The sequence below is a fragment of the Rhipicephalus microplus genome, chromosome 4, assembly GCF_043290135.1.
Source record: "Rhipicephalus microplus isolate Deutch F79 chromosome 4, USDA_Rmic, whole genome shotgun sequence".
Lineage (NCBI taxonomy): Eukaryota > Metazoa > Arthropoda > Arachnida > Ixodida > Ixodidae > Rhipicephalus > Rhipicephalus microplus.
The window spans coordinates 145,345,195-145,368,783 of NC_134703.1; the positions used below are offsets into that span (position 1 = coordinate 145,345,195).

The following is a 23,589-nucleotide window of genomic DNA, read 5'->3' on the forward strand; positions in this document are numbered from 1 at the left end:
CGTTCCCATGGCATGTTGCAAAACTGGTATGGTATGACATGATTGCATGGCGAACACAAGCGACAGACCCTAACATGAAAATCATGACATGCGTGTCATGTAACAACATGACTACACGCCACGCTCATGATGCGCTCGCAGCCGTTTCGGCAGCGTCACATATACCAAGTTTGGTGTTACGGTACCTGAATGGATGACGAAGGTATGATACTGGTGCGAAGGTATGATACTGTGGGCCGGCAGTTGACTCAAAATTGCAACAGCTTCTAGACGGTCGAAGTGCTATTAAAGAGAAACTTAGTGCTATCGAGGTCGCGCAGGTGGAAAATCGAGTAGCAATAGGTGAGCTTGGTGGTCGTATCGCTACGTTAGAAACTAAACTGTCGAACATTGATCACCTGAACGGTGAAATATTAGACTGCGTTAAAATGCCGGAAAACCAAAAGAAAGAAATAGAGTCACTGACACGAAAAGCGGATGAGTTAGAGAACCGTAGTCGACGTCATAACCTCGTCTTTTATGGTGTAAAAGATACCGAAGCAAATGAAACAAGTAAAGAATCGGAGAAGCACATAACCGAGATATGTAGCTCCAAGTTGGGTATCCATTCTCTAACTATAGAACGTGCGCACCAACTCGGGAAATTCCAAGTTGGCAGATGGACCGTTTATAGCCAAGTTTCTGCATTTTAAGGAAAAGCAAGGCGTTCTTCATAACGTTATAGTAAACTGAAAGGCTCGACAATTACTGTCTCTGAAGATTTTTCTCGGCAGGTACGTCAGAAAAGAAAAATACTGTGGGATTACGCGAAAACGCACAAAAAGGAAGGTGAAAAGGTTATACTGAAATATGATACACTGATACTGAATGGTAAAATATATGGTTACGACACGGAGAAACAGCAAGTTCTAGCACTGCAATGACCTTGTCAATCTAGAGGAGTGAACCTTTCCTTCCTGGTAATTAACTGCAGAAGCATTAAAAACAAAGTCGATGAACTTTGTGCATTTCTTCGGATGTCCGAACCGTCTGCGGTGCTTGGAACTGAATCTTGGTTAAATGATGAAATACTTGATGACGAGGTGTTTCCGGTAGGCTATACGTGCTACCGCAAACATAGGAATGGTCATCGTGGTGGTGTATTTATTATAGTTAAAAGTGACATAGTGTCTTCCACCCTTGACATTGTCGTCGGAACATGTGAAGCTGTCTGGTGTCAACTCGAGCTCGTTAATAAGAAGCTAGTAACTGTGTGCAGTTGTTATCGTGCGCCTTATTCACCCATAGACGTGATGTCACAGCTTGCAAGTGCCATTGATGAGGTGCATTCGGACTTCATGATTATTGGGGGGATTTTAACTTGCCAAACATTCACTGGCATGAGCAATCAACCACGATATCGCCATCTGGGGCATCTGCTCAGGAGATGATTATTATCGCGAATCTGCATGCACTGCACCAAACGGTACTACAGCCCACACGGGAAAATTATATCCTTCATTTAATTTTTACAAACCAACCCAGTTTCGTAGCTGCTACTTACGTCCTGCCCAGGATTCGCGATCACGATGCCATGCTATCTGAAATGAGTGTACATTACGTTAAAACATCAGTGTGCGACCAAAGGCGCGTATACAATTATCCTAAAGCTAATGTTGAAAAATAAATGAGTCTCTGGATAATTACTTTGTTGTATTTGAGACCCTTGCGGAACATCTCCACGTGAGTGAGTTGTGGATTTTTTCGAAAAACAAAATGACTGAATTACGTGATGCGTTCGTTCCAGGGTGGCACTTAACGGCTAGGAAAGCGAAAAGTAAGCCGTGGTTCACGAAAGAACTGCGCAGACTTACACGAAAACGGTTGAGATGTTACCATACTTTTTGTGGTACCCCGACCGATATTAATAAGTTACGACTGAAAAATGTAACACTTGAAGTTAAGACGTGTACCTTTAAAGCAAAACGTGATTACACTGAATCTTTGCAATCCCTTCTCAAAGATAAACCAAAAGAGTTCTGGAAACATGTCAAAAAATGGTAAAGACATTGTGCCGATACCAATGCTTGTTTCTGCTGATGACGTCTTCCATGACGACATTGTTAAAGCTGAATGCCTTAATCGTTATTTCAGTTCTGTTTTTACACCGCTGATAGCACCCGGAGATGGTGATCCCCACTTAAATCCAATACGAACTGATAGTGTGGAGGATATTTACATCAGCACGCACGGCATTCAAGTGAGCACTATCGGACAAGAAAGGGATACTACATTATATTCGCTGGGTGTAACCTCCTTAGCTTTAGAAAGGTTTAGCGAGCGTTGAGCCGCAGTGCCATGAATACAATGAACTTGTATATACCATGAATGAACTCAAGGTGGTTAAAAATGAGAAGTAGATACGAAGCGCAAGCCGTAAGAAAGTAAAAGCCGAATTCTCCTGTCTCTCATTTCTCATTAGCAGCCATTGGCATGTAAATTGAGCCCTATCTGACAGGGAAAGGTTGCTACGTTATACTCGCTGGGCGTAACCTCCTTGGTTTTCGAAAGGTTTAGCGAGCGTTTGGTCGCAGTGCCATGAATACAGTGAACTAGAATATAATTGATTGATTTGTGGGGTTTAACGTCCCAAAACCACCATATGATTATGAGAGACGCCGTAGTGGAGGGCTCCGGAAATTTCGACCACCTGGGGTTCTTTAACGTGCATGCCCAAATCTGAGCACACGGGCCTACAACATTTCCGCCTCCATCGGAAATGCAGCCGCCGCAGCCGGGAATCGAACCCGCGACCTGCGGATCAGCAGCCGAGTACCTTAGCCACTAGACCACCGCGGCGGGGCGAACTAGAATATACCATGAACTTGAGGTGGTTAAAGGTGGGAAGTGGACCCAAAGCGCAGGCCGTAAGAAAGTGTGCGCGTGCCACCTCTCGTTTAGTCCTTGGAATGTCTGCTGGATGGCGGTGCTTTTATATGGGGAATGTATGATAAAAAGATGCGAGATGGTGGGACTTGGAGTGTTGAATAGATGAACGAACGGACACACAAACAGATGCATGGATGGACGCATGAACGGACGCAGGGGCGGATGCACAAAAGAACGCAGGGACGGGCGCACAAACAGACGCATGGACGGTCACACAGACGGACGCATGGACGGACGAATGCTTCGCCCCACTCTCCATCATTTACTCCGTGGATATGCTGCCATTTTTTAGCTATTTTTGAAAATAAGAAGGTGTTAAAATGAGGTGGTGCTGGTTTATACACCTTCCTTTTATATATACCGCGTTGTGTGCGCCTGCGCTATAGTGAACTAGAATATAATCTAGTGGTGCAACCGGCAGGCCGTGGCTGCTGTCTCGGCCATCCAAAACGACACGGACGGCCGCTATAGGATTTCTCGCGGCGCCCCTGCACCTTTTCATGTCATGTGCGAGAGGCGAGCGTTTTCTCTGGACAGTGCGGGCAGCGCGCGAGTAAATCAGTGCGTGTGCGTGAGTATCTGTGTGAGTTTGGCGCATTGAGCCACCACCACCTCAAGAAACTTCGTCAGGGCCTGGAAGCTATAATGCATATGTGAACGGACAAACAACGCTGGTTGTGTTGTGTGCTGATGTGGCACACATCGCAACCGAAGCCGACATTCGGCGGTGCGTTCACATTGGCGTTGCTGTCCCTGCAGCATTACTGCGCTTCGACGAGAAACAACGAATGCTGCATCGTTCTCTGTGTGCCGTCGGGCTGTACTTCAGAGTTGTGATGTGTGCTGCTTATGGTTGTGCTCGTGTTCGTTGGTGAGTGACCAGAGTGCGAGCAGCTGTGATGCCAATTAAGTATTGTGTCCACATTTCTGTGGAAACCGTGAATCTAGGCCGCGAGTGTATGTATAGGATTTCTGACCGAACAAGGCGCGCGGAAGCCATACGGGCTGTCCTAAGTAATAGTGTCAGCCCAACAAAACATGAAAAAGTAACTAGGCTGATTTTCATTTGTTTCGTGTATTATGTTACATCTAGTACCGTGTTCTTCCATGTCACTTTTATTCCGTGCAGGCGTTTCCAAGTACGCGTTAAGGCCAATACCATAAACGGGAAGCATAATACCGTTGCTTTCTTGTTATTCGCAGATGTTTGAAATAATATTTAGCCTGAGTGACGTAGACGAGAAGGCCAGCGATGGCCAGAAAGAAATCCTAGCGCACACGAGACGCGCTTTTTATTCCTCCGGTCCGTGTGTGTGCTTCTCGACAAGTGTTCTTGTGGTACGCGTACCACGCTCTTGTGGAACGCGGACCACCTAAGGGAGCGAAGGCGATGGGTGGCTCTTGCAGGCCACATTATTTCATTACCCGTTCTAACAGGCTACTCTACTGCACGTGTGCGGTGCAATCTGCTGCATTATGTCGCCAGTACAGAGGTGGAGTGTGTACTTAGTGAGGTATCTCGCACCAACAAACATGTAGCTCACGACATGTCGAAGCGGAGAAAAGATTCTCATTGCTTTGCTCCGGGTTGCCCAATTGCTAACCGGGGCGCTCCGAAGGCGTCGCTGTTAGAGTTACTGTATATGCTACCTTTAGAGAGAGAGAGATAAAATGCAAGGAAAGGCAGTGAGGTTAACCAGACGCACATCCGGTTTGCTACCCTGCACTGGGGAAGAGATAAAGGGAAGAAAAGAGGTTGCAGAAAGATGAGAAGGTACACACAATCACGAGCACACTCGGGGAGCACACACAGTCTACAGGCGGTCGCTCAGGTTTGTTGACTTTAGGTAAAGTAGCAGTGCTTTAGTTGCTTTCTGCGCAACTGAGGCAGATGGCCGAGGTCCTAGTATCTTCTGCACACAAAATGGTCCGTGGTCAAGTTGATTCCAAACCATCCGGATATGCTAACTTTAGGTGCTACCTAAAGGTAGCATATACAGTAACGCTAGTCGCTGTTTGCAGATCCCAGGGATGACGATCTCTACAGAAAGTGGTAGCGCAACCTCCGGAGGACTGACAAGCCAGTGAGCGAAACTTCGGTAGTGTGCGAACATCATTTCGAGCCAAGATACATCCTGCGCGAATATGCGCACGTGATCAACGGCAGTGAAGTGCGCGTTTCCCGAGGAAAATCGTCACTGGTTCCTGATGCCGTGCCAACGCTTTTGCCAGGTTGTCCACGCAGTAACTACCCTCGTAATTTTACGTTTGCATTAACCAGGAAGTGAACGCGTGTTAGAAGTAACCACATCCGCAGCTCTGCAGGAGTCCGCGATGGCCCGACAACGCAGCCGAAGCTGGCATGGGTGCATGGGTGTATCCGGCTGTGCCCTTTAGATTGGGTGGTGGCTCACGCCACCTAGCCATAACGTTAAGTACTATCGTTGTGTGTTAAAGGATTGAACTTCACTCGCGCCTCGCTTGTAGCCACCAATCAGTTAGCCTCCTCCTCGTCTATTTTACCTTCACTGTCCCTGAACCCCACTGTTTTGAAAAATTCAGCACTGTTATCTTCCACTATAGGTGGAGCCGTTTACAGAACATTATCAAATGTTCAGCCATTTCCTCCTCCTCTCCACACGCACTACATACCGTGTCTGTGCCTTCGTATTTTTCTTGGTACGTCTTGGTATGCAATACTCCCGTTCTAGCCTCGAAGAGCAGAGAACTACCCCGAGAATCATCGTAGATTTTTTCTCTTGCAATTTCCTGCTTAAACGTTCGGTAAGTCTCCAGTGATGATTTCGTAAGCATTCCCATCTTCCACAAGAAAAGTAGCAGCGGCGCCACCTGCAGTGGTATCCGTGTGAAAGCTGACGCCGGCGCCCAGCTGGTCGAGTCACTACATCATATTTTAGTTCACTATAGCCTGTGCCCAAGGTTTCCTGGGCCTGTGTCATGAAATGCCTGTCCCGGGATTGCTACTCTCTTGATGCATGCCATGGTTCCATGGGAACGGTGGAGTTCCTCAAATTGTGCTGACGAACATGGGATCATTACGTCACGCGATGGCAGTGCCACTTTAATGCATACTATCAACGCAGGCCAATATGTACATTTTTATGGAGTGATAACTTTTAATAGTAAGAAACGAGCAATATTTCAATCTTAAAAAAATTGTTGACCATTTACAACAATCACCAGTCACGTGGTTGCGTACCTTAAACCGTAAAGTTTCCTAAATATACACTAGAGAAAACTATGGCGCTAGTGTGTATGGGAATTGCAATGCACAGCGCTTCAACGAGCATGGAAAAAGACGGGTAGCACACCGATTTGTCTAATCTTCATGCTTCTGGCTGCATGTGTGTTCGGGTGGCTTGCAGCTGTTTTCGCACGAAACAATATCAGCGAATTTTTAGCGGTTGCACTTCACCATCTTATTCATTTAGTCTTATCATTTTTTTGCCCCGCCGCGGTGGTCTAGTGGCTAAGGTACTCGGCGCTGCTAACCCGCAGGTCGCGGGCTCGATTCCCGGCTGCGGCGGCTGCATTTCCGATGGAGGCGGAAATGTTGTAGGCCCGTGTGCTCAGATTTGGGCGCACGTTAAAGAACCCCAGGTGGTCGAAATTTCCGAAGCCCTCCACTACGGCGTCTCTCATAATCATATGGTGGTTTTGGGACGTTAAACCCCACAAATCAATCAATCATCAGTCTTATCATTTCAAATCGGGTCACGAAGAACAAAAGGGTTTGCTCTTTCCTTCAAAACAAAACCGAAACACAGCAATAAACAAAGCCACAAGTGACATTCACCGCCCGCGAGTACGAAGACTAGGCAAATCTGTGCACTACCCATCATTCTCGTGGTCACTGAACGATCGTAGCGCAAAAGTTCCATCCAGTTAATTTTAGAAAACTCAATGCCTAAAACCCGTCATGTTTTCTTTGTCCTTTTTTGTAACTATGAAGGAAGAACTAGAAATATAGGTCTATCCCTCAGGAAAAAAAAAAAAGAGGTTGGCATCTAGTCAATGCGACGGACAATCTTTCCATCATTAGAGACGTCTCATTTCACGTTTTTGGCGGGTCGTCGGTCCCTTGAAACATCCCCTGAGACAAAGCCCCATTTAAATATTGTCGAAGAAATGAATTGGAATTACAAAGAATACTAGGATCGGAGCTCATGAGCAACACATATCCTAAACTGTACTTCTAGTATCTGAATAGAATACGACACCATGCTTAAATAGAAATTCAATCCTGAATTATGCCAAAGTGCAATAGTATATACTGTCGCAGTTTTGACATCGCTCTTAACGACACAGTACACACCGGGTTAAGGACAAACCATTTATTCATGTGTATTGCTGTACATTTTTGAAGCGTGTCAGCAGACAGGAGGTGAAAGCGGACAAGTGGCGCCTGTCTTCGCTGACCAAAAGTCACCACCATTTTTATCATCCTTTAAACACAACAAAACACTTACAAAAAAAATTATGCTCACAAGTTCATGACAGCTCGCTAGTGCCAAAAAGGAATCGCAAGCACGTTGGCATGTTGGTCCTTTGGTGATAGTCAGCAAGACTAGGCTTTATAATGTCTGCCATGCTGGTCGCTCAGAGCTGCATGAAGTCATCATAATGAATTGTTTTCATAGTATGGACAGATCTAGGCCGACAGTGGTGCAAATTCACTTAAAACTGCATTGAAGATACAAGTTCATAAACTAAACACATTGTACAATTTATTAAGTTAAGTAGCTCTAGCAAACTAAATGTCAGCGAATTTCGCTTTCCTTGTGACCATTTAAGTACCTTCAGGAATCGAAGAGTGCTTTAAGTACCTTAATTGTGACAACAGTATCTTTTGTTATGTGGTACTTGGTATTGGTAAGAAAGTTTCAGTCTGGCGTGAAAGCAACAGCAGTTTCTTTGGCCATTGGCTGTGACTAGACGTGATGAGAGAATGTGGTTACTTTGCGGCTATGAGGTGAATAGAGTGACAGCTTCATGGCATGCTTGCACTTAGTTATGTACACAATTCACACTGTCACGTGTTTGAAAGAAAAATAAAGTAAGCCCGTGCACGCATTGCAAGGAAAAAAACTGATTAAATACATCAAACCATACGTAATGAAAATTTTCATAGAGAACAAGTGAAACTTAACGATGTCATCCTCTCGCGGGACACATTAGCAACTGAAATTGTACAAAACACAACACATTTTCGTCATATTCATAATTACTATAAATAACCGCCATGCAAGAGCATAATGCCAACTCTCTCTCAGTGACGGCAAAAATAAAAAAAAAATAAAAAGGCTTAGTCCAAGAGCGCAATGACACACCACACACAGCGTCCAGTAGTCGGCCAGAAACGAACACACTACAAAATGTGGATGTCATCGGGGCGGCTTTCAAAATCAAGCTAGTTCCGCACAGAAAATTTACTAGATTGCAGTAAGGCACGATGGAAAGTCGTCTACAGCGCGTCAGTACAAATCCACTCCGTTGGGTGACGGACTCGAGGACGACGATTTCCTAGATGCACGACTTGAGCACAACGAAGAGTTGCCGCGAGCACGGCGGCAAAGTCACCACATGTTCGAAACCGAGACATTCACAGGCACGTGAACTCGTACACTCACACGCCGACATCGACGTCGCGAAAGCAATGAGAAAGCAAGAACGAAAACACGTGAAAAGACAGCAATTAACGCACAACACACTCTCTCTCTCTCATTCACGTGGACTCGTCAACAAGCTCTGTATAGCATCCCTGAAGAGAGCGCACACTGCTCGGGGGCTCATTGAAACCCGACTTTCGCGAGAAATGATTTTGGGAAAGAAGGATCGTCTCGTCTTTCCCGGGTCTTCTTCAGCGGCAATGACGAGAATGACACATTCACTATTGTAGAAACTGTGGGCCTGCCGCCAACCAGCGGCATATGGCGTGGAGTGAGCTGGCGCGATGTCTGTCGTCGACGGCGTGACGCGAAACGTTCATTTTCCCTGCAGTCCGGCTGATGAGCGGCAAGCGGTCGTTAACCAAGGTGGCTCGTGGAGTTTCGAATGCACGGCGTACTCGGTGTTGTGACTCCGACGCAGTTCTCGCGTCCGTCCGCTGTCTTGCACATCCCACATGCAACAATGGCTGTTCTCGCACACCGCGTAGCGTCAACCCGACTGCCGGCCTCTTTTTGAAGCAGTGGCACGGATATCGGGCAAAAGACACGATGTTGAACTCAGTCGCCGCTCTGACGTCGGTGAGCGGATGGTAGCATGTGTCCTTTTGCGAGGCTAGCGTCATCGGTGGTCACGCTAGACGGCGGTGGATCGTCAGACAAGATGGCCGTCCATCTCATCGTGTACCGCGGCGCCATCCATGAGCGGCGGTCCGTAGCTGTGCATGGAGGCCAGCACGGGCGAGACGGGCCCGTTGCCCGACGGGCTGAACGTCGTCAGGATGGTCTGTCCCGCTGCGGCGGCCACGTCGCCTCCCGGGTGATGGTGGACGGATGGGCCTCCGGGGCCAGAACCCTGGGCGCCACCGGGAACTGGGTAAGGAACGTATCGTTGCTGGTCTGCCTTGATGTTGTAGATTGCGTCCACGCCACTTGCCGAGGTGCGGCCGGGCGGAGGAGGAGGCTGGCTTGCACCTACGCCCGGTACTTTGCCGTAGCCCACCTAGAAGAAAAGGACGTGTATGGGTACTGCGTTAGTCATACTTGTAAAGTAATTTCTTGAAACATCCTTAGTCGAGCAAAATGTTGGCTTGAAGTTGCTTGCGTTTCGCGGCAACATACTCACAACAGCTGGGGTACTCGAACTAATAAGCAACAGCACGCTAAAAAAGCGGCATTTGTAATGACCCACGGAGGCAAGGGCCTCAACGGACACAACAAGGATTGGAGCATACATGTCTTTGTAGTGTACGCGGTCAAACACATAAAGGTGTTGACAGCATGCACATGGAAAGTTCATGTATTTGCAGGTGCAGTGCCCACGGATTGTAACGCCTTATTTGTGGCATGAGCAATGCCCGGACTTTCACTTCGTTGAATTTCTCTCGGCGTATTGTAGACAGGTATGACGGCTAAAATTACACACATTTAGTGGCCAGATTATTAGCGACATGACGAAGTTGTTTCGGGGATTGCGCATAACAGCTTTTGTGCTTCACGTTTCGGTGTTGTGCTTTAATCTGGGAGCATTACATGAGCATAAACGAATACAAATGTGATATGTCTTGTTCTGACATGACTCGGCCACTTTGTCATAAATCATACGCTCGAAATTTTTCTAGTATTTTTCAGAGCTTGACTATGATCAGTGCTTTGCAGAGCTGCGTATTAGCCAGTAGTGCTAGTCTCGCTCAGGTCACGGGTTGTTTGTATAGTGATGACAACTGCACGTCTCTCATAATGTTGAGGCATTCGCTGCGGATGAGACTATTGAATCGTTTTACATAGCCTCCCCAATTCACCATCAGATGTACCAGCAAGCTTGTCTTGTCTCGTCATTTGTCTTTTAGAGTCGTTCTTATGCATATGCTGCTCAATACCTAAGTTAATCTAGTAATCTATATTTTCGTGCTACAGCTTTAGGTATACAACCTGGGTGTACCCGCCGCGGTGGGCAAGTAGCTAAGGTACTCGGCTGCTGACCCGCAGATCGCGGGATCATATCCCGGCGGCGGCAGTTGCATTTTCGTTGGAGGCGAAAATGCTCTAGGCACGTCTGCTCAGATTTGGGTACACGTTAAAAAAACTTCAGGTGATTGAAATATCCGGAGGCCTCCACTACGGCATCTCTCATAATCATATTGTCGTTTTGGGACGTTAACCACACGTATCAAACAAAGTCTGGATGCCATCAGAATCTATCGGTGTGATGCAGTGACATGACTATACAGCTAATAATTTGATTTCATAGGTGCGGCTGTGTGTCCAAAAACCACGATGTGATTATGAGAGACGCCGTAGTGGAAAGCTCCGGAAATTTCGACAACCTGGGGTTCTTTAACGTGCCCCCAAATCTGAGCACACAGGCCTATAGCACTTTCGCCTCAATCGAAAATGCAGCAGCCGCAGCCGGGATTCGATCCCGCGACCTGTGAGTCAGCAGCCGAGTACCTTAGCCATAGGACCACCACGGTGGGGCCTATGCAGCCAAAGGGAAACTTCTGAGAGAAACAATTAGTTCAGCATTTGTATAACTACAGCATCCGTCACGGCTGTGTTTGAAAGGTGAAGCCTCTGCTGGATTTACCCAGACCCAAGGAAGCGATTTAAACGCATCTGTTAAGAATGTGCGGCAGCTTTCACCGCGAAAAACTTAGCGTTAAACCTTTTAGCGCCACAGAACGTGCGTACGCACCTTGTCTCCTAGTTTCTGGTTGTACGCGTTTCGTCGCAGCGCGTCGCTGTAGTACTCGTCTTCTCCTTCGTAGTGGACTCGCCTGTTGGGCAACATCCGCCGATCGATGCTGCCGTTGCCGGCAGCCGGAACTGCTGCGAGGGAGGAGGAAAGACAACAGTGAGAACGCTCTCCAGTAGAGGAGGGCATTGGGCGAGATCTAAGCAGGATGCGAGCACGACACTAGCGTGAAATCAAGGCGCAGCCACGTCTCACAATTACACGTCAACAAATGTAAATTCGAAACGCGCGTTGGTACGGCACCACCCATCATCCGTAAAGGGCGGAGAAGGAAGAAGAAGGAAAGGACGGAAGGTGAACCGGACAAACATCCGGTTAACTATCCTACGCAGGAAGAATGGGAATAAGTGATTAGAGGATAATAAAAAAGGAAGAAAGCAACAAAAAAAAAGGTACACGTCAGCTTAAAGTATAGACTGCGCCTTTCGACAGTTGTGGACGCGGGTTTTCAGGCGTATCGTTTTCCACTGTAGACCATCCAAATATGGGGTCTACTGAAGGTTTGAAAGCACGGGACATACCCACGAGACGTGGAGACCATAAATCAGTGCCTGTTGTACGGACTCCACGCAGGGTGATTTCAGCCTGCCGACAAGCATGCGATGTGTGCTTAACGGCGTTCGAAGCACCATGAAGATTAACTTGTCTTCTTCTCGCAACTTGTGACTCGTGGATTCAGGATTCACGCTTGCCGATGTGTACAGTAAATCTGTGTGTCGCTGTGACTTCGGCAACGGAGACAAAGCTGCGTCATGCCTTCCACGGTGTTCCGGCGTGTACCTGTCATCGCCGATCCGTGTGGCTGCGGCTTCGGCAACGCAGGCCTAGTTGAATCCACCATGACCCGCATTACATTCCGGTTTATACCAGCCGTGAAGAGCTCGGGTGGCAAAGGAGGTGAAGCAGGTCGTCGAATGCGCACTGCGGATGCGCAGGCATCGGATTTCTCTGATGAACTTCGGCGTTCACGGCGCCGCCTTCTGACGGGTGCGGCAGCCTCATCATGTGATTAATGGTCTCTCGCCATTTGTTTCGATACGGCTATCTCTCTTTTCATTTTTGGGCAATCTTTCGAAGAAGCAATCGTGAGAGCCCAACAGTCAACTCTTTTAAGAAAGGTTCGTGGGGTTCATTACAATTTAAACAGATGAAAACAAAGGCTGTAGAACTGTCCACGGAATTGGTTTCAGCACAGCGCGAACATACTCGCTTGTGCTAGCGATCACTACTCACGTGATCTGTATTTATGAAGTTCTGACACTGCAGTGGCTTTGGCACAAAACGCCTTCCAGTAGGACACAAGTGGCCCACCATTATGTACGAAGGTAGCGAGGTGCCTTTAAAATCTATTTTCAAGCAGTGGCTTCATTAGGTGGGCATGACCAAGCCACACAAGTCGGAGCTAACAATGGCAGCATCAACGTCATAGATGACACTGGTGACGGCGTTAGATCCCTCAGTGCTGTAGTAACCGACGTTCACTCTATTGAAGCCTATGTAGCGTGGTATGTTCAGCATGGCAGCATGCAAAACAACAATCGTCATGGCATTTTTACACTAGTTCACTCTGGTGATTTCATTTGGCACCATTCTCTCAAGCAGCGTCGAAACAGCTTACTTATAGAACCCTTCCTGTTACCATAGGACTCAAAAAGATAGAAAATGATGACCTCGGTTTCGGTCCTTTGCGGCGCTCCTTCATTCAGTGTGTTGAGGAATGAAAAGGCCCTGGTGTTGCGCCTTTTTCCCTTTCACCTCGTTACAAGTAGAAGGTCATCAAGGTCGTCATCAGACGGCCCCTCACCTGTCGGTCAGTAGACATCAGTGTCCTCGCTGTCACAGTAAAAGTCCGTCCTCTTCCTCGGCGCGGTCGCCGCAGAGCCTGGCAGATATCCAAACTGGTGCATGTTCATCGCCGATGAACACAGGGGTAGACTTCGTGACGTTCACATATTTTTGCGCGAAAAATCAAGAGACGACCGGACAGCGTGCTGTTAGACATACACTTCGCTGTCCAACAATAACTGTACAAAAGAAGACGTAATGGTGCGTTCTCTCTTTTGGCTTCTCTCCTAGCCTCCATTAATGCTCATTCGTCAGCTATGAACCAAGATGAGAGCAGACTATTGAAGGGAGTATACCGGTGAGTTTCATTACACACTAATCACGCGTGAGAGAAAAGCCTAAAGAGAAGATGGCAAAAGCCACACTGCGGGCCCGATTGATGCCTTAATTTCCTTTCTCTGCATAGGCTTACAAGGTCAGCCTTACGGAATGCTTCGTTCTGCCAATCGTAGGTGTACTCCCAAGCCTGAACAAGTGCGTTTGTGCTTCCACTGTCGAAGATAGTTCACAAATGCTGTTCAAAGGATCTTCTCTATGGAAAAGAGGTTCAAAAGGAATGAAAGTAGGGCGTACATGACGTTCATCTTCATTTCATTCCCTGTGTTCTTTTCTGCAAGTGAATTGAGCGCTGTTTCGTGCCAAGACTTCCCGGGGAAAGCAATGTCTTGCAAAATAAGTGAGGTGCTGGTCTTGAAGTAGGATCTAGTTAACTTCGATTTAGATGCAATCTGAGAAAACCATGGGTCACCGAGATATGCCCGGTGTGCCCGGTGGGTCATTATGGGTGTGCCCTACTATCATACCGTCCTTATCGTACGCGGAAAACTTCAGTTTACTGAGCATTTTCACTCGGCAATGACACTGATCGGCAACGAACGTTTCTCTACAATACACAGAAGCAGCTGAAAAAACTACGAACATACCAGACATAGACAGGTTAAGGTGTTACTGATGCCACGTGCGGCGAATTCGCCGTGACATTGCAGGAATCCTTGCATGCGAATCTTTCAAGTTGTTTTTTTTTTGTAAAATGCAGCTATGTTGCAAACGTAACAAACAGAAAACACACTGTAAAAAAAAAGTTCCGACACCATTACGGAATGTTGCTCACTAATATGACGTGTTTTGAGTAGCACAACTAATACTTTAAAGACGGGCCACTAAAATCGCAGATGACCATGAATCAAGCTCAAGACACCACAACAAAAGTTGTTGCTTGAAAAAAGCAGCAAATAAAAGCCGCCTAAAACATCTGCATGCCCTAACTATTGACCATCATCCTACTTGCGCAGCCAGTGATTGCAGACGTATTCTTTATTTGTTTCCCTCGTAATTCAAAGGTACAGTGCTACACCTACCGCAAGGTGACTCACCTGGGAGTTTGCATTAGAGCACCAAATTAGTCTCCGTGTCCTGTATTACAAAGTATTCGCGACAGACAGAAAAAAGACAAATTGCAAAAACGTGCAAACAGCACAAGACCTCAGTCTTTCGCTGTTTTGCATCTATCCACCTTATTTTCTTTCCTCGTCCCCGATGTACATCGTTTCTAATTCCCAGTTTGCATTCTTTTCCTCTGGAACAATCTTCTCGTTAGGCCTGCTCCCACAGGGACGTTTAATCACCGGCGAAAAGGAAAAAAAAAAGAAACGAAGGAGGAAGCGCGGAGCCGACTAGAGCTAGAAATATGCATATCAAGGCGCATTATGCGCACGTGGTGAGAAACCGGGAAGAGGCGAGTCCGCAAGAAGAACGCGAACTACAGCAGCGTTTATGTCCAAGCCTTGCAACCTTATCCGTGTCAGTCTTCTCTCCTTTTTTTCAATTTTTTTTTCTTTTCTGAGCAGCGGTCATGATGAGATCGCGCTGTGAAGATCGCTGGCACTTCTCGTTAAAGCCATGTTTCATCGCGTAAATGGTGCAGACAAATGATAGGGGGGGGGGCGAGGCAAAACGCAAGATGAGAACAATATCAAACAATTTTCAGCTAAACTAAAAGTGGGCTCTAAACGAAGAAATCCGGAAACTTCATAACGAAAGGATGCGTGAAACGTTCCGTGCCGCTTAAAAGGGTGCAAAGCGGTGTACAAAGGAGGAGGCACTAGCTGCTGGGGAAAGAGATGTTCTCTGCCTTCAGTTTGCACGTTGTCTTTATTTTTCTTGTTCTTTATTCCGTCTTTTTCCAAATCTTTTTTCTAATGTTGGTCGTCCAAAAAAACGGTGAACGATGGTTCAATTTGTGCGCGGTTGGACTTTCATGCAGCAATGTATAGGAAGTGATGCGGCCATCCAGAAGAGCGTGTAAAGATATGACATAATTGCGGCACACCTTATGAGTTATTCTTCTTTGTTTTTCTGCTTCTTTGATTCCAAACAAGGCGGAGTAGGAGATGCGAATTTATAATCACTGTTTTTATAATACTGCTATCAACGAGCGATAATCCACAACATCTACTCAAAAACATTGGCCGGGTATCTCTATGCTTCACTGCAAAGGCTGTCGCAAGACGATAATCTTCTGCCTGAAGGCGCTTCGTCAGATTTGGCGCCATCTGGCAGAAATGTTAAGAAACGAACTTTTTTTCTTTCAGAACGCAGAGCCACTGATGAGTGGCAGCACCATGTCGTTTTAGTTAAAGCAGTTAAAGCCCCCCCCCCCCCGAGTTTTTTAGCGAAGCATAGAAAACCCCCGCTTTTTTTCGTTCATGGCGTTACATTGTAAGCGCAGTCTAATAAACGCTTCGGTCTTTAGAGTTCCGGATCTGTGCACTTTTCAAACAAGAAGACACACTGCCTAACACTTAGGTATTGCTTTTGCACCTCTAACACGCATCATATTTGTTTTTTGATTGACAATGTTGACAAGTATAAGCGTAGCCACCAGATCACGATAGTTGGGCGCTTATCAGGCAGACCAACAGAAAGACAGGCAGACTAAAAGTTTCCATCCCAAAAAAGACTATCATAGCTAAATATCTGCATTTGCGATAATTGCACGTGCCTAAAACGGCCTCAACAGCGCCCATTGATCCATAGTATTTTGTAGATTGACTAATATCTTCATCATTATTTATTAGCTAATTGGTTAATAAATACATTTCTTGCAATCCCGTCACTTTGAAGTAACGCTCCAACTTCTAATTGATGGTGAACAGGAACTCCGGAATTGCAATCGCGCCTCGCTATTTCTAGAAACCTTGAAAATGCGGATGGCTTAAACGGCGGACAATACAAGGCATTGTCGAATGCCACACTCGCAGAACCACCCTCATGGCAGGATTTATTGCAGTTAACAGAAGCACCATTACCGGAATCCGATTTCATGGACTCGTAAACGCGTTAAGAAGTGACATAACTGTCTATACAGCCACGTATACACTCAAACCAGATGTAACTCCTTGGAAGAGATGTCTAGCAAGTGTTGTTATAATTATAACCACAATGCTACGGTACAGTAACGAAATCTAATATTTTTTTCAAAATGCACAGATAATCATTTCGCATTTTTTTACAGGTGGTATTCTGATTACTAAGTAGCTTCGTGCAAATACGCTAAGAACATATTTCGCTCAGTAACTTGTGGCGATACTTTTGTTGAGCGCCTCGCATAGTTCACGACCATGAGGAGGGTCCTTCTGAAAACCTGAAAGCTCAGTCATGGGACGCATTACAAAATAGCTTAGTAAGCGTCTTGAGGCTTCTGCGGGGACTAGCGTAGTTTGTGTAGGCAAAAGCTTTGTTAATAGCTCAATTACCATGGCTTCTTTCGGTTGTTTTACATATCTCTAAATGAAGATGGCTCTTAGCGATAAACTTGATAATGAGACACAGTAAAAGTAAACATTTAGGATATCATGGCTATGACACCACGTGGGAGTGGCATTGCTTAAAAAACTTCCAGCTGGTGTGTCGAGCAAAGAGATCAGGGCACTTCTTACCTTCGTCGCCGTAGCGGTTGTACGGGGCATAGTGCAGCGACCCGTCAGGAACGTAGCTGTCGCTCGCCTGATCGATCAAGTACGTCGCCGCGGCGGGTTTGCTCGATTCCTCCTGAGTCAGCACGAAGTGGAAAAAAAAGAAAAAGAAAAGGTAGTTGCATTTGATGATCACTCACGTATGGGCTTGACACGTCACACAGGCTGGCACGTGGAATCTTCTAACACTATCACCTTATTAGGTTTGTGCTGCTGTGCTCATCTACAGTTGTTAATTCATATCACTTGCATAACTTCATCCCGAAAAGCTCAGCCTGCAAATGTTAACGAACCGACGCGCCAGCTGACAGCCGCTACCAAAAACTCACCGCATTCCTTAAGCCGTCGATGTGATTGCGACAGCTACCGCTGCCCTAATTGGGACAGGTACGTTCAGAGAGGTCGAAGATCTCTGTGGCCGCAGCAGCGTCGGCAAAAAAAGTAAAGCGCAAATCTAAACAGATTGTTCGCTTCATCATACCTGCTGTTACGTGCAACGCAAGACACACGAGAGTACAGTATATATACTTGTTTGCTTCTTCGACGACGTGATAAGACAGAATCAGCAGCCTTTGAGATTTTGACAGATGCACGGAGTTTCGAAGATGGTAGCATTGACGAACTCTGGTTCGTGGAGAAGAATCAATGGCCTTGCAAGCTGCAGCTCGAATGTGTATATAGAAGCTCTGAATGCTTCGTACACCTCGGCCAAGAATTCACTTGAACTTGTAGCCCCGAACGGTACACGCGGCCTAACCGCCACCTAGCCACTTCAGGCACGAAACTTTGAAGACGCCTCAAAGCTCTCAAAGCTCCTAAAAGATGTAGCATAACACCACCACCCCTCTGCGTGCAAATCAGTTCACTGACCAAAATTGTTGGGAGGTTGCTGTTGGACTCATGAGTACGCGAGTGCCTGCAGCATCTAGGTGAATTAGAAGATACACACGAGAAACAGGACGACGTACTTGATTGCGCATAAACTGCACCTTCTATGGTGGGTGTAAAAATACGAAAAATAAAAATAAATAATGTGGCCCATTCGTATTGAATACACTGAGTACGAAATGCATAACTCAGTCGAACCGCAAGAGGAAAACCGACGAAATTCGCCATGTCGCCATTCATAATTTTAGGTCGGCACGGGTCTTGCAAATGCACCAGTTTGGCAAAAAGTAGCCACCAGTGACAACCTTACACAGGCGCACGGGGAGAATAGAAAAAAAAAAAGGCGCGTCATATACACGATCATTATTATTATGTCTTATTTTAAGACAGAGTAACACACGATAATACTCGCTCTTCACATCCGTTTACGGAGCTGCCTCAGTGTTCGGTAGGAATATTTCCGCATCTCAGTGAAATCGTCCTCAGAAAACGCGCTCAGTGCGAGCTGTAGAACGCGTGCCAGCACAAGGACCTCTGGACAATGGTGAATGTATAGAGGCACACAGTATATATGGGTAGTACATGGGCGGTGCTCACCGAGTATTCAGCGCTGTGCTCATTGGAGTAAGCCTCGCTCTTCTCGGACGTGGAACTGACCGTCTCGCCGTTCATAGTCTCATTGTAGCTGCTCGGCGCGTACATCTCGATCGTGGCGGTCTTGCTCGACTGGTCGCTCTCTTCTTGCCCAAAAGAAAGGAACACCACATCGTCAAGCAGGGCAGACCGAAGGAAACAGTGTACAAGCAACTTACGGCATGCACGTGCACTCATTGATTTGATATGTGAGGTTTAACGTCCCAAAACCACCATATGATTATGAGAGACGCCGTAGTGGAGGGCTCCGGAAATTTCGACCACCTGGGGTTCCTTAACGTGCACCCAAATCTGAGTACACGGGCCTACAACATTTCCGCCTCCATCGGAAATGCAGTCGCCGCAGCCGGGATATGAATGCACGTGCACTCATACAATCATTGTTGTCAACTGCAGAACACAAACAACATGGAAAGCTTATGTGAAAGTGCGTATAAGCCCCGTGAAGTTGGGCATGACACCGCCTGGCGGGAGGACTGGGTGACGTCACGGCGCGAACTCTTCGGCGGCCACCATTGCGCGCCTGCGTAGCATGCGATAGCCTCATGCGGTGTTCCGTTGTTTGCGATCGCTTTCCGCTTCTCTATAGCTACAGATGACTGACGAAAACAGCATTGATAATGTTCTTGATAAAACAATAAAGTCACAGTTTCGTCGCAAGAGTGAAGTAATGAATGCGATAGCAACAACTTAGAATGTAACGCTGAGAATAGCTAGCAGATCGAAACGTCCAGCGCGCTGCTCACGCACAAATGACGCTCGAAAACAACACACAGTGGACGAAAGCTAACTTACAACGTTTATATCTCAACGCTTAACGTGTTGTTTAAACAAAAACGACACACGAAACGTAACCAAAGGGACATATATGAGTGCGAACTAACGAGTGTCCCAGTTTTACTTTGCTATGTTTGAAAAGCGTGCTGTTTTCGCAAGCAGGGCCTGGCGAGGGAGCGAAGTGATCTTTGTGCGCCCGGCAACTAAACGCAATCTTTCTGGTGAAAGGCCAAGGCCGTCCCGCCACGGTGGTCTAGTGGCTAAGGTACTCGGCTGCTGACCCGCAGGTCGCGGGATCGAATCCCGGCTGCGGAGGCTGCATTTCCGATGGAGGCGGAAATGTTGTAGGCCCGTGTGCTCAGATTTGGGCGCACGTTAAAGAACTCCAGGTGGTCGAAATTTCCTGAGCCTTCCACTACGACGTCTCTCATAATCATATGGTGCTTTTGGGACGTTAAACCCCACATATCAATTAAAGGCCAAGGCACACAATTTTCCCCACCGAAGGGTAAGCGCGCGCGCACAAGGACCTAACCCCTCCACCCCCATCCACGGGGCAAAGTGCACGTGGGAGATAAGCGCGCGTTGGCGCATCGCGACGAGCTGGGTGCCGAGTGCGGGTGAATTTTTTTCTTTCTTCAGTTTTAATATATATATATATATATATATATATATATATATATATATATATATATATATATATGAGATCGAACAGACAGTAATGCCAAGGAATGTACAGGGAAAGTTATTAGAACCAATGGAATGTAAATAAGAAGAAAGAAAACAAAAGCATCGAACGCGTTATCCGAAGGTCGTAGGTTCGATTCTTGCTCACGGCTGGTTATTTTTTCATGCACTTTTCTTTCTCCTTATTTACATTCCATTGGTTCTAATAACTTCCTCTGTACATTCCTTGACATTACTGTCTCTTAGATCTCATTATTATTGTGTCAAAACACGGAAAAACGAGCCCTTAGGTATACAGTTGTTTCCCTTATTTTTATATATATATATATATATATATATATATATATATATATATATATATATATATATATATATATATATATATATATACGGTGCATGAAGTCAGCAGGAGGTAGCGACGGCAAAGGCAAAAACCAGTCGAGACTGTGCACATAATTGTTATTTCAATAAAAATTTTACTCGAGCTTCTGCACAATCGACAACGGCTCCCGCGCTCAGTCGTACGCCATTTGAAATCAGGTTTGAGTCGCGCTGCTATGGATGGGTTTCATTCCAGGCCACGCTACCCGACGTCGTTGGAAGGCAAGAACACGTTTCTGCTCAGATGTAAAGCAAAATTTTCCTGCATAATGATGGTCATGGTTTCGACACGTAAGGCCCCGTATTTGTACCATTATGTTAGGTTGTGCGTGGACGATTCCTCGTAAGAAATATGAGGGTTTCGCCTGCACTGAAGTTCATTGTATCGGAGACATTCGGTATGTGTTTTTGCTGGTAAGCCAAGCAGCACGTACGCGTGTAGTGTGGAATCTCACAAAATATCTCGATTGCGCTCGAAACCACCGTAGATAATGTGTCACGTTTTCTCGCGTACTTGCCTACTCACCGTGTTCTTCAGTTTTATGTTTTTTCTCGCAATAATTTCAGTACATCACTTCACTGAAATTGTTGAGGAAGTTTATAGAAGTGCAGAAACTCCAACTGCTACCGAGTTGTGCCATCGTGCAACATCACAGCTGCTGTCACGTTCATATGTGCCAGTTTGTACAGTCACCTCATAAATGATTTTTTTTTCAGTTGCATGATTACCCTTCCGAAATTGCTGTGTGTGCGGCAGTATTTGAGTAACTTTCAGAATATGTTAAGTAATTGTTAATGACAGATAAAATAATGTGAAGTATACTGTTGGGGAAAGCCCTATTCTCTCAAATCATCTAGAATATTGGAAGAGGCAGACGTAAGTTTTAGGGTAAACCTAAATGCATCTATTGTACTGAAAACGTCGTAATTTCATTTTAAGTACTTCGGCACACATTGTTTAACCCCGAAGTCTATACATAATTCTACTGAAGTTAGAATCCCTTAGAATATTTTCATACCACAGATTTTTTTTTTTTGAGTACGCAGTGAAACAGTGAATGAGATGCTGTTCTGCTGCGCCATTTTTTCACAGTGAACTTTTCATTCGGCGGCGAGTAGGCCTATTCTAAGCTGTATTACTATAATTTTCTACAGCTTAAATATATTTCACTAGTTATAAAACCTTTCACCTGGTACCTGCGAGATTCGCATCGCGAAAATAAGAAGTAAGCACCAGCGTATTTCTGAAGAGCGGACGCAGAAAAGGGTCAAAAGCGGTGGTGGAAAAGGGTCAAAAGTCGTTATTATTGACAAAAACGGCAAAATTGACAAGGAATATTAAACAGACATGACGTACACTCATCATGTGGGCAATTTAAGTTTTCCACAGCAACGCTTCCAATCAAGGCGTAATCGGTGCGACGTAGGCGTACGATAAATACCTGTAGAGCAACGGCATACGGGAGCGCGAGAAATCGACACACACATTTCACAACCTGAAGCAAGCTTTCACGGTACCACAACGCTAGCGATTAGCCAAATCTCTGCTGTTTGCTGTAATCTGAATACGCTGCGACTAATTGGAAACGGATCAAGCCTCGATCGGCGTGTTTGCGACACCAGAAACCGGAGGATTCATCAAAGCGCGAAACCGGACAGAGCAGCCGTGGTTCGAAAGACTTTCCGCAAGCCTGACTCTATAGTGCAATATTGCAATCACTCGAACAAACACTCGCTACAAGACTACACTTCCAAATACATCGCTACGAACCGATCTCGCCATTATGTTCTCTTCTTTGTTCTCTCTTTATATTGTTCTTTTGTTCGCTCGCTCTCTCTCCCTTACGCGGGTACGTTATTCCTCGCAACGAGCCATCTCATTTGAAGAGTACGCGGCTACATCGATCGCCAAATGTAAGCACACCATGTGGGTGAGAGCAAGAGAGGATGTTGCAATCAGCAGCAAGTTTTCGCGCGCGCAGTTCTCCTATATCGGAGACAATAGGACGAAATACGCGCATGACAACAATGGCAAGACCAAGCACGGCTCTGCGCTTTATTTACCGCAGGTTGTACAACACACGCACACACACACACGCACACACACGCGCGCACACACACATATACAGAAATGGTGAAATGCGCGCTTTAGAATTTACTAAACAACGTGCAAGAACTTTCGTCAAACATTATTGGTCCCTACAGCGAAAACGCGACCTTGTGGATGAAAACACAAGAAAAGAAATAAAAATTCGGGGCTGTTACGTTCGTATACATTATCGGCTTTTCCTTTCGTCCTCTTCGTCCCGGTTCATTTGTAGAAACATCTAGGCACTCCGAAAATGTGCAAATGGAAGTTCGACTCAGTTTTGGCAGGAGATTCGCGAACCGCGAAATGACTTGTTTCCGAAAGAATAACGGCTGTGCAAACAAGGGGCAAGCAACAAGGAAGAAAATTACATGAAATTTCTCCTTGTTGCTCAGCGAATACTGAAGAACAAATAAACCAGCGCCGAAATCAAAACTGGGTCACCCTCGTGAACATCCGAGCGAAGAACGATGTTCGGGAGGACAGCGCGATTGAAGATGAAGAAAATGGAGAGAAAAAAAGAAACGTTAGGCGATTCGGCGAGTTGCACTCACCTTCCTCCAGTCGCTTCTTCCTCCTCTTGCGAACGAAGCAAATGACTAGGATGATGTTGAGAAACAATAGCGAAGTCCCGACGACGGAGACGCTCGTGATGATTATCTTGGGAATATCGATCTTTGCCGGTGGCGGGATTTCCTGTGTGAGCGCAGGTGGAGCGTCGTCTGAAAAAAAAAAAGTGCGAAGGTGAGTGATTACGTGTAGCCCCGGCATGCGCCTTCGCGCCTTGTTTCACCGAGCAGGTGAAAATGGGCGGAAGGATTAGGTTGTTCTCGTTTGCGCTGAGATGAAAATTCACTACAGCTGAACTTCCTCGCAGGTTATTGCACCGTTCGTAACCCCGATATACCTTATATATATATATAT

At 46.2% G+C, this 23,589-nt stretch overlaps 1 protein-coding gene across 3 annotated transcripts in view; it reads right to left on the reverse strand.

The window, feature by feature from the left end:
- Positions 1 to 8,977: 8,977 nt before the first annotated feature.
- Positions 8,978 to 23,589, reverse strand: part of LOC119172902 (nephrin-like) — a 352,980-nt gene continuing 338,368 nt past the window's right edge. The window contains exons 18-22 of one of the 3 annotated variants that reach the window (XM_075893718.1): positions 23,220 to 23,387; positions 18,675 to 18,814; positions 17,154 to 17,265; positions 11,311 to 11,444; positions 8,978 to 9,618 (exon numbers count right to left, since the gene is read on the reverse strand). In XM_075893718.1, the coding sequence (XP_075749833.1) occupies positions 9,271 to 9,618; positions 11,311 to 11,444; positions 17,154 to 17,265; positions 18,675 to 18,814; positions 23,220 to 23,387 (902 nt within the window). In that variant the 3' untranslated portion in view covers positions 8,978 to 9,270. Of the gene's footprint in view, positions 9,619 to 11,310; positions 11,445 to 17,153; positions 17,266 to 18,674; positions 18,818 to 23,219; positions 23,388 to 23,589 lie in introns of all 3 variants that reach the window. The other 2 variants (XM_075893719.1, XM_075893717.1) reach the window with 2 other exon arrangements.